Source organism: Polyodon spathula, chromosome 23 (assembly GCF_017654505.1).
Source record: "Polyodon spathula isolate WHYD16114869_AA chromosome 23, ASM1765450v1, whole genome shotgun sequence".
In the NCBI taxonomy this organism is placed as follows: Eukaryota; Metazoa; Chordata; class Actinopteri; order Acipenseriformes; family Polyodontidae; genus Polyodon; species Polyodon spathula.
The window spans coordinates 28,136,632-28,147,336 of NC_054556.1; the positions used below are offsets into that span (position 1 = coordinate 28,136,632).

At 44.8% G+C, this 10,705-nt stretch overlaps 2 protein-coding genes across 2 annotated transcripts; both read right to left on the minus strand.

The window, feature by feature from the left end:
* Nucleotides 1-1,109: 1,109 nt before the first annotated feature.
* On the minus strand, nt 1,110-5,186 carry LOC121297785 (adenosylhomocysteinase B-like). Its single transcript, XM_041224283.1, has 5 exons — nt 4,895-5,186; nt 3,556-3,746; nt 3,047-3,122; nt 2,388-2,540; nt 1,110-1,252 (listed from the first exon to the last, which is right to left on the minus strand). The coding sequence occupies exons 1-5, from the start codon at nt 5,169-5,171 to the stop codon at nt 1,128-1,130; spliced, it is 822 nt and encodes a 273-aa protein (XP_041080217.1). The 5' UTR covers nt 5,172-5,186; the 3' UTR covers nt 1,110-1,127.
* Nucleotides 5,187-6,123: 937 nt separating this feature from the next.
* On the minus strand, nt 6,124-10,442 carry LOC121298211 (charged multivesicular body protein 4b-like). Its single transcript, XM_041225180.1, has 5 exons — nt 10,101-10,442; nt 8,723-8,900; nt 8,164-8,278; nt 7,900-8,026; nt 6,124-7,476 (listed from the first exon to the last, which is right to left on the minus strand). The coding sequence occupies exons 1-5, from the start codon at nt 10,282-10,284 to the stop codon at nt 7,415-7,417; spliced, it is 666 nt and encodes a 221-aa protein (XP_041081114.1). The 5' UTR covers nt 10,285-10,442; the 3' UTR covers nt 6,124-7,414.
* Nucleotides 10,443-10,705: the final 263 nt, after the last annotated feature.

The following is a 10,705-nucleotide window of genomic DNA, read 5'->3' on the forward strand; positions in this document are numbered from 1 at the left end:
TGGTTTGGTTTGAGTTGGAGGTCTCAGGGGACATGGTTTCATGTTCTGCAGTGGTTATAAGGTTCAGGGCTTGCTCAAAGTCAAGCATTAAAACCCATTTATATGGCCTGATTGGGGTTTGTAAACACAAGCTTGTTAACCAGCTCGCTGTGTCCTCATTAACTAAAGAAATCTTGATGTTTTTGGGAGCCAATTAAAAACTATGCCAATAAACTTCAAACACCCACCCTCTTCTCCAGCTCATGATTTGCATTGCATGGCTACCCATCTCGGTGCATGGAGCCTGTCGCCAGCACTTGAGAGACAGACAGACACCAAAGATTAGAAGTGAAAACTCTGTTACCGACTCAGGGTAATAAACATCAGCCAGACCCCGCGCTTTGGTAGAAGTGCTTTCCAGGAAGTGATGAATGTATTGCTAACGAAAGAGCAAGTGAGCTAATTGTGTGTGCAGATTTCTGAGGGGAAATCCAGTCACAGTCATTCAAACCAGGAGAGGGCACTGATAACCCAGTCATTCAAACCAGGGAGCAAGGGCACCGATAACGCAGTCATTCAAACCAGGAGGAGAGGGCAAATGATAACCCACAGTCATTCAAACCAGGAGGAAAGGGCAATGATAACACAGTCATTCAAACCAGGAGGAGAGGGAAATGATAACCCACAGTCATTCAAACCAGGAGGAGAGGGCAATGATAACCCACAGTCATTCAAACCAGGAGGAGAGGGATAACCTACAGATAACGCAGTCATTCAAACCAGGAGGAGAGGGAAATGATAACCCACAGTCATTCAAACCAGGGAGCAAGGGCACCGATAACGCAGTCATTCAAACCAGGAGGAGAGGGAAATGATAACCCACTCTAACTGGCAGAAAGGAGACAGAAAATAAGAATGTGGAACGAGAGCAGATCTCAGAGGATGACTTGGGTTTAACTCTGCTTTGTAACAAGTCACTGTGTCAACAGGGAATGCAATCTGGAGATCCAGAGGTGGTTTTGGAAGCAGCAGAGACTGCAGACAGAAAGGACCGATTCTCACGCTGCTCTCTCGTAGAATGTGAGGAGAGCCGTGTGCACTGAAGCAAGGGGAGGTTTTACAATACTGACTTGTACTGAAAGCACGAGTTACTGTGGTACCTTTGTCACCGAATCGTTCACATTGATGGCTGGGATTTTGAGCTCTCCGTTTTTCAACATCTTGTACAGGTTGTGAACTCCTGTGGTGGTCTCTTCGGAAATCCCCTTGATTCCTAAAACAAACAAGAGAACAATCAAATACATATGCAACTCTGGTAGGAGCAATAAAACAGCCCTAGCCTTATTGAGAAGGAGCAAAGGCTACCCAATCAGCTACACCTCTTCAAGCCCTAACCGTACAGATATCCTTCAGTGCCTTCATAAACTGACACTGCAAACCCCACTACACTGAAATACATCATGAAAGAAAGAGCAAAGGGAGGGATGGCTGAACCAGCAGCTGAGTGTAGAGCTGACCAACAGCATCAGAACTGGTGTTTATCAAGGACACGCAGGAATAACACAGGCAGCTTGAACATAGGAACAGATCAGCCTTCCACAGTTCAACCCACAACCCAGACAGTATTAAGAAAAGGTACAATGAACTTTAATTGGACAACCTGCCGTTACAATGGCAGCGTATGAAGTGTTTCTCGCTCAGTTTTACACTAAACTGAAGTGCGCCCCCTAGATCCTAACCTGGAACACTGCCCAGTCAATGCAGTAGTTTGGCACACCCCTGCATGCTACTCACTAACAGCCAAGGCCAACACTTTGTATTTGTACTGATCCACCTGTTTGTTCCGCTCAGCGGGACAGGCATTTTTCATCACTCTCGTTTCCATCAGGATTAGAGTTTGACTAGTTTCAAACAAACAGGATTAATGCAAAAGACAACGGAGGTGTGCAAGGAAGAGCAACAACCCCACCTAGTGTCCTACAACAGGAATGCAACACAAATCTACAGACTTATTACATCCAAGCTCATACAAAATGACCTTCAGTCGCCATTGTTAGTTGCTACTGTTTGACTAAACAAATGTAATCACTCGTGATCCTCTTCATTTCTGGAGCGGAGGGTTAGACGCTCACAGCAGCCCTGGTTTCAGAACTCCAATTGTTCAACACACTCCTGAAATGATCAGGGGCCAGGAATCTGAGCCACCAAACTCCTGCTTACTCTTCCCAACACCCCGCCCACAGTGCTTGAGGGAGTGATTGAGAACGAAGCCTTTTAAATGACTAACAGGAGCCTGCTTGTTCAAACAGCCTCTTGATCATTTCAAAAGCTGACCTCATTGAGGAGCGTTCTGAAGCCCAGGACTCTACCCCCGCGTTGTAGGGCAGATCCTGGCGTGGTGCCCTTACCTGAAAGAAGCTTGGGGTACTTCTTGTGCACCATGTTGGTGAGGTCCCCTCCATCATCCAGGATCATGTTGAGTGGGTTCCCATCCTGGAAATAGATGGTCTGTTCAATGCACCAGATGTACTCCTCGTCTGTCTCTCCCTTCCAGGCGTACACTGAACCACGAGGGAAGAACAAAGCACAATGATACAGGGAAGTGCATGCTGGAGAGAGTTAACAAGGCAGGTTAGGGAGGAGAGAGCTGCAGCTGAGCTCTTGTGCAGATGATGGGGTTCATGCCAGGACTCTTCCAAACCAGTGATCAAGCATGCCGCTGCACTTCCACAAATCATTCACAAGAGCCAAGCGTCACAATCACACTAAAACAGACCTCCAAACATAAATGCAGGACAGTTTTCCACTTATTACACTGCACGTGTTTAAAGTGAGAGGAAATTGATCACTCTTTAGGACACAAGTCTCCAGCAGAAGGGCCAGATAAAATGACTCGTTTAATTTTGGGGGAAACATTGAGGACTCGCACAGATTTGCCTTGTACATAAAGTAAACTGGGAGACAGATGCAGCAAACCTAACAGGACAGGATTGAAAACTAATAAATAACCCAAACCCATGTTTAAGGAGCGCAGAGTGTGCTGCTTCAAGCAGTTCAGATCACTTACCAGGAACGCCAGTCTTGGCAATGGCTGCGGCCGCATGATCCTGGGTAGAGAAAATGTTGCAGCTGGACCACTGAACCTGAAACAGCCAGAGAGCAACACAGGGTCATGGTCACAGATAAGACAACACCACACAAGAGAGAAGCTGTCCTTTCTATAAAACCTACAGGAGAATGCATTCCTTTACTTAACAGCAAGGGCATGAAGAGCCACAGGTGCACTAAAGCGTGCCAGGTTTTTTTTTTTTTGTGTGTGCATTGGAGAAATTCATACCTCTTGGTAACTTTCCACAAAATGTAGCTCAGCCCACACACAGTATTAACTCACTTGCACACAGACCTGTCACACAATTGACTTTGTTTAGTCATGGTGACTGCGAGTGCAACAAGGATTTCCAGCAGATGGCTTTGGGTGGAAGAAAAGCACAGCCACTCTGATCACTGGAAACGGAGCTGTGCTCTCCTGCACAAAGGTACTGGAGGCAGTCTCTGGGATTCCTCAGTAACTCTCACCTCAGCCCCCAGGGCTGTCAGGGTCTCGATCAGCACGGCGGTCTGGAGGGTCATGTGGAGGCAGCCGGCAATGCGTGCTCCCTTCAGGGGCTTCGACTCCCCGTACATCTCCCGCATCTTCATCAGACCTGGCATCTCGTTCTCCGCGATCTCCACGGCCTTGCGGCCCCACTCTGCCATGCTGATGTCAGCTGCAATCAAAAGGACAGGTTAACACAGGAAGAGCGTCTGGTCTGAGAATCTCTTCAGAGCTGAGCACCAGCCCAGTCACTTCTCATTAGCACCAGGCACAGAAGAGAGATTCCCACTGCAGAGCCATTCCCTGTTTCACTAGGAGCTTAACCAACCCCCCAGTCACTTCTCATTAGCACCAGGCATGGATTGCAGAGCCATTCCCTGTTTCACTAGGAGCTTAGCACCAAATGGTTTGGGGAAGGTAAAGACCAGGCCTGTGCAATACACAAGCCCAGAATTGGAGGGGTAACAGGGAGCTGTGCGCTATTACTCAACAGTCACTGTGCTGGAAGTGTAGTGCAATGTACCCTGAGTAAAACTGGTTACAATTGTGGAAGGTCGGTGTTAAGGCATTACAAAAACAAGTGATCGAGTTTCAAAACATTCACTTGCATAAGCCAATTTATGCAACAAAAAACCTAGGCACACACTTTAATAGCTTTGAACAAAGATCCACCTGCAAACGCCGCCACGTGCAAGCTTTCGCACAGCTCTAGGCCGCACATCTAAGAATAGCTCAAGTTTAACTCGTGGTTGTCAATCAGCGAGCACTTTGGCCGGCTCGTACAGGCAGTCTAGGAGTTGTAGTTTTTCCAAGCTCAATGTGTAATCAGACAAACTGGGCCGTACAATGGGAGGGACTACATATACCAGCATGCACGTGAAAACTTAGACCATATCTACAAATCGGGAACCATGCTGCAAAATATTTCCCCCTCCGGACAGAAATAAAAAATAAAACATTAAACGCGTCGCCTATTTGAAATGATTATCATTTAAAAACAACGGTCACTCATTTACTGTACATCAATTAACACATTAACTTTAAAAAAAATAAAATATCAACATAAACCATTGTATCTGTTACAATGCACAAAGCATGTTACTGACAAAATGCAGGTCAGAATCTACGACTATAAACCTGCAATGGTGATGCTATAAAAGACAAAATTATCAATTATCCAAATAGCCTCGCATGTTAAACAACAACAAATGGATTCTTTACCATCAGGAGCGGGCCAGCCTCGTTTTCGATCTTTACTATCTGTTTTACAGACCAGAAACACAATATTGTTTATTTATTTATTAAACACATGGCACTTACCGACTTTGAAAGGCAGTTTATCGGACATGCTGATGTTGAGTGAGCGGGATTTACAGAATGAAATGCAATTACTCGCCCAGACCGTCCGCAACAGCTCTGTACTAGCAAACGGGAAAGAAGGTGGAGCCTCCCGCGGCTTTAAGTAAACTGTCTTATTAGCATATTCATGAGTTGCTTTCCATATTTCATAACCGAACGAGCTGCAATTGTGGGCATAGTCTGACATGACAGCCGTGACTGGATACACCGAGCGCAGAGGGCCAATGGGTAATGGCATGCTGGCGTGGGGTGGGTGGGTTATTTTTTATAATGCGTCAGGCTCTTTGAAGTTATAGTTTAACTTGCTGAAAAAAACACAAACACACTCAATGCAGAATACCAGCAACACACCAAGATTATATATATATATATATATAGAGAGAGAGAGAGAGAGAGAGAGAGAGAGAGAGAGAGAGAGAGAGAATATATATAATAAACAATGCACTTCCCAGTTCATTTTCAGATTTATCAGGGATGGAATTAAGACTCCTATTGCATAACAGTTTTACCCATTCCAGGCTTTTTTTTTTAACTAGGAGGATGTTCTGCAGTGTGTGTGTGAACCAGGAGGATGTTCTGCAGTGTGTGTGTGTGAACCAGGAGGATGTTCTGCAGTGTGTGTGTGTGTGAACTAGGAGGATGTTCTGCAGTGTGTGTGTGTATGAGAACCAGGAGGATGTTCTGCAGTGTGTGTGTGTATGAGAACCAGAAGGATGTTCTGCAGTGTGTGTGTGAACTAGGAGGATGTTCTGCAGTGTGTGTGTGTGAACCAGGAGGATGTTCTGCAGTGTGTGTGTGAACCAGGAGGATGTTCTGCAGTGTGTGTGTGTGTGAACCAGAAGGATGTTCTGCAGTGTGTGTGTGAACCAGGAGGATGTTCTGCAGTGTGTGTGTGTGTGAACCAGAAGGATGTTCTGCAGTGTGTGTGTGTGTGAACCAGGAGGATGTTCTGCAGTGTGTGTGTGAACTAGGAGGGTGTTCTGTGTTCTAGCTCCTGCAGCAGGATATGTGAACTAGGAGGATGTTCCGTATTCTAGTTCCTGCACCTGTGTGTGTGTGAAGAGTACACTAGGAGGCTCTCTGCCTTACACACATTACAAACAGAAACTCCTCCACTACAAACAGCAGATTAGAAGATTAAACCTGGTCACTCTACACAGCCTCCACCTAAAATAAAACCAACAACAACAAATAATCAACAAGTTTAATGAACATTCAAATAATAGTCTGGATCATTAAAACATATACACGTATACATGCCAATGCGTGTGTCACCACTTGCAAATATCCATACACACCGCAGTTTATATGTAGAGAATGTACAATATGTTGAATTGAATAACATCCCCTTGGTTTAACATAGACACTTTTCAATTCAATGCCAGTTTGTAATGTGACAGTATAACTGTCAAAAAAAAAAAAAATCACACATTTCCTATCTTTCCTGGTATCCCAATTGAAACAATGTCCTGCTGCACATCTTTCCAGACTAGGTTTGTAGAGGGTTTAGTTTGGGTTTGCACTGGATTTTTCTCTCACGCACAGAATCAATCTTCTATACAGGAGAATATTTTATATTTTATAAACATTATGGAACCAACCAAAGAAGAAAGCAACTACCGTGTAGCACGTGTGCATGTGAAAACCAGAGTCACTGCTCAGAAGAATAACCAGCACACATTACATGCCAGTTTATCTAACTCGTCTGACGATTACAATAGAAACACATTTCATTTGCTTTGAAAATAAAAACCTAACCATCAGTTAATTCAGCTAATGTTACGATATTTAAATAATTCAGTGGCAGCCTTATGCAAATCTTAAATTAGCACAAAACCAGCGTGGCCATCAGTCTTCAAATGCACACGCTATAACTAACACTAGACTATCAGACTCTGAGCTGCAATTTTACTGGCTTCCATATATAAAGAGAAGTCCATCCCAAATTCAAGGACCCAGCAACTTCTGCTCAAAGCACCCAAACCACCAAGAAGCACTTCTTTCCTTTAAAAAATAAAGTTTAACCAGCAAAGACTGTGACATAAACGCAGCCATGCTGCCTTATGTTATCACTTGAGATATTTTAAAACTGGCACTGAAGTTGAAAGAGTCTGTAAGGGACACTGTGTTGAGCATTTTGTTGGATTGTTTCCAGTAAAATGAATGGTGTGTGTGTGTGTTGTGGTGCCAATGGCTCCTGTTAAAGCAGGAGTGTAAAGGAGTCTTGACAGCAGTATGCTGAATGAAGTGGATGGGCCAAGGGTCTGAGAAAACCCCCGTGTCTGAGAAGATGTCTTCCCTTTCTCCAAGGGGAAACGGGTTTAAAGATAACCCACTGCACCCCTTACTGCTGTGGGAGGAGATTAAGAGCTAGGGGTATCTGGAGTACATTTCTTTTCAACGTCACACACAGCCCACTGCAAGAGCCGACAGTCTTTCCTCTGTCCTGAAGCAGACAGGCAGGTGCTGGCTCTGCTGCAGTTACATGGTTTCAGCCCAGGCCTCCAGGTCTTTCATGTCTTCCTCGTCTTCCTCTTTCTTTGCTGAAATCAGAGTGCAATGCGCGAGTCAACACAATATCTGGAATTGCTTTTTAACGCTAGATGGTCTTTTAGTAAACAAAATTCAAAAGGCTTCTTAGTCTAAATACATTAATAAAGGTTGTTTTTTTTGTGATTTTATAACTACTGCATTTTTGATTTTCTTCAAAAGTCTGAAACACTGAAATAAATACTGTTATTTAGATCAGGGCAATGGGTTACAAAAGGGTTGCATAAAAGTACTGTTACTTTGAATGAGTCTGTTGCTTCTTTAGCTCCAGCACTATAGCTTGCTCAAGAGCAGGAACCCAATCATGTGTTCCAATGAAAGGAATCTGCTGGTATGAAATGGTTCTGTCCTCATGAAGCTGAGCTGGTGAATGAAGGACCTCCCCTCGCGTGCTCCCCTAAGAGCAGCTGCTTTACCTGGCCTCGCTGGCAGGGATGTGGAGGGTACACTGGGCAGCGCTACAGTTTCACTGCCTCCGATCTCTAGCAGGTTTTTGTCTAACTCCTCCTGTTCTAACTCGTCCAATTCTGCCAGCAGTTCATCCTAGATAACAAAGTTAATAAAACAATCAGTTCCATGTGCAGTTCAAAGACATTCGAGCCTCACAGCACACACAGACACCCTCCAATCCAATTCATTTGAACCATGAAAACCCTCATGTAAAAAACCCTGTCCCTTACCTCATCGAAATCTTCTGAAAATCCTACGGGTTTGGAAATAGCATCAGAGATCTCCTGTGCAAGCTCCTGCTGTTCTGTGATGTCCTGCATTAAGTCATCTACTTTATCAATATCCCTGAAAACAATGCAAAAGGTATTAATGTACTTGTGGGTTAATTGGCTAGCCCTGTGATTCAATAATAATTGAGGATGTAGACACTTATAAAAATGATACAGAACAGTACATCTGAGAGCTTTTCCTAACTGGTTCTGAATTAGTGCCACTCATGCAGAAAGGTTTTAAGGAGGTATATATTCATACAAAGCCAATTCAGGATTTTGCATCTGTATGAATTTAGTAAAGAAGTTACTCTGGTCCCAGAGCAACATTCCCAGTCAGTGGAATAATGGAAAGAATGAAGTCAATTAAAAATAAAGAGAGTCGAGAACTAAAACTGTTGAACAATGTTCTACCAACAGCCAAAACATTGCTGTATAAGTTCCCCACCCCCTTGTGAATGGGTAGAGTGTTGTTTCAGTCCCACAGCACAGCCTCTGTGTTAGAAGAAAGTTCCCTTACATGTTCTCGTGAGCAGCTTTCATGGCTTTAGCAGCAAAGCCCATGTTCTTGAGCACCTCTGTGTTTGTGTTGGCATTCTCCAGCGCCTCCCTCTGGAACTCAATGGTGGACAGTGTGCCGTCGATCTGCGCCAGCTGCTTCTCATACCTCTTCTTGCGCTTCAAGGCCTGAAGAGCAGCTGTTGGCAGGACAGTGAAAGCAAGTTTCAAGCATCAGATATATTCAAGCTCTTTCCAGATAACATAGTCTGACTCTCAAGCATCTCAGATATATTCAAGATCTTTCCCAGATAACAATGCCTAGCTTTCATGCATGTCATATATTTGAGATCTTTCCAGATAACAATGCCATCCAAGGACTAATTCTGCAGCATCTTTGGAAAATATCCTGGATGCATTTCATGTGCGATGCACATCTGTCAAGTTAAAAGTTGCAATTAAACAATGGAAGAAAAGTACAGAATGTACCAATCCTACTCCTCAACTCAAGCTTGCATTGGCAAGAACTCACTGGTCACTGTGCAGTCTGTGTGGATTCAGCAGCTGGGGCACAACATGCTCAACTGATAGGACACTTCTGATCCAAAAGCTGAAACAATCTTAAGTCTTGCTGTATCATTATGAGGAATGTAAACACACTGTACAGCCAACAAGGTCTGGGTGAACATATGGGTACACTTCGAAAGTCATCCAAGAACCATGATAGTATAGAACTGGAGGAGACTGCAGGAAACTGCAGTTTTAACAACATAGTTTCCATTGAATACCCTTTTCAACAGACTGCATGCTACATCGTACTGCAGTACAAATCCCCTAACTCCACAGGTCGTCGCTAATTGACTAGACTGAGTGTGTGTGTGCTGCCGTTACGCTTACAGCCCGCACAGCTGCGTCACTCGGGGAGTGGCGTGGAACCTCCTGAACTGTTTGTTGAATGGCAGTAGTGACGTCACTTACACTCGCTCTATTCTAACAGTTAAGTTTGGACTCTAAACAGCTGCCCGTGCCACGCGAAACGACAACATTACGAGACTAAAGTGGCTTCGATGACGGAGTGCGCTGTCCGGCTCCTGTCCTGATTACTGTGTAACGGAACGCTGTGCGCCTGTGTGCAGACAGTACCGGGTGGACCGGTACCGCTCCACGACATCACTTCCCAGTTTCCCACAGTTGCGTCACAAGTTCTTTAAAGACTGCTGATTAGACAGGTAACGGCGTCCTTGCTGTTTGCATCCGCTCTGTTGCTGGGAAATAACCGTTTCTTATACATGGAAATATACAGCCAAAAGAAGCGATCTTGTGTGTTTTCGTGTCCCTCTCCCTCTCCTTCTCCTTCTCCTTCTTCTCATTTTCCCTCTCCTTCTCCTTCTCCCTCTCACCTCGCTTGTTTTTTGTGCCGTGTTTCTTTGCAGTCAGCAACTCCTGGTCAATCTTTTTCTCCAAGAAGTCCTGTTTCTTCGTCAGCATCTCTTCGGTGTCTCTGAGCCGCTGGATCGCCTCCTGAGGAGTCGGGGCTTTGCCCGTTTTCCCCCCGCTCCCGAACAGCTTTCCGAACAAAGACATCCCGGAGAACCAACTACGCACTAAATACAAATTAAAAAAACACAATTCCAGTCGTGTACGGTGCTTTGCTTTCTTGTTTCAGCGAAAAGCCACCGTCGGCCCGCCGCCTTGTTGTTATTCCTCTTTCCTCACTTGTTGTCCGGGGCTCGATGACGTCACGCTGCGTGAGTTTCGGTACGCTGACGCGCCGAAGAGCGTCTTAAAGTCGCATGCGTGTGTTTTTTTTTTTATTTTAATGCATTCAGCGCACGACTCTAGTCAAATCAGAAATACATATTTAAAACGCAGTGCATGTCACCTTGTGTAACAGGTACATTGACCCCACCTGACCACCGTATATACAGGCGGGACACAAATGTCTCTGCTCTTAGCTGTGGATGTGTCTCTGCTTGTAGCTGTAGATATGTTTTCCCCTTTAAAC

What these genes read in the sequence shown, in the direction of transcription:
- LOC121298211 (XM_041225180.1), bottom strand. Translation starts at nt 10,284, where the DNA reads ATGTCTTTGTTCGGAAAGCTGTTCGGGAGCGGGGGGAAAACGGGCAAA. An exon ending in CGGCACAAAAAACAAGCGAG is followed by an intron (nt 8,901 to 10,100) that starts GTGAGAGGGAGA and finishes TCCTGCCAACAG; the next exon opens with CTGCTCTTCAGGCCTTGAAG. An exon ending in AAAGCTGCTCACGAGAACAT is followed by an intron (nt 8,279 to 8,722) that starts GTAAGGGAACTT and finishes CATTGTTTTCAG; the next exon opens with GGATATTGATAAAGTAGATG.
- LOC121297785 (XM_041224283.1), bottom strand. Translation starts at nt 5,171, where the DNA reads ATGCCATTACCCATTGGCCCTCTGCGCTCGGTGTATCCAGTCACGGCT. An exon ending in TAAACTGCCTTTCAAAGTCG is followed by an intron (nt 3,747 to 4,894) that starts GTAAGTGCCATG and finishes TTTTGATTGCAG; the next exon opens with CTGACATCAGCATGGCAGAG. An exon ending in GTACCCCAAGCTTCTTTCAG is followed by an intron (nt 1,253 to 2,387) that starts GTAAGGGCACCA and finishes TGTTTGTTTTAG; the next exon opens with GAATCAAGGGGATTTCCGAA.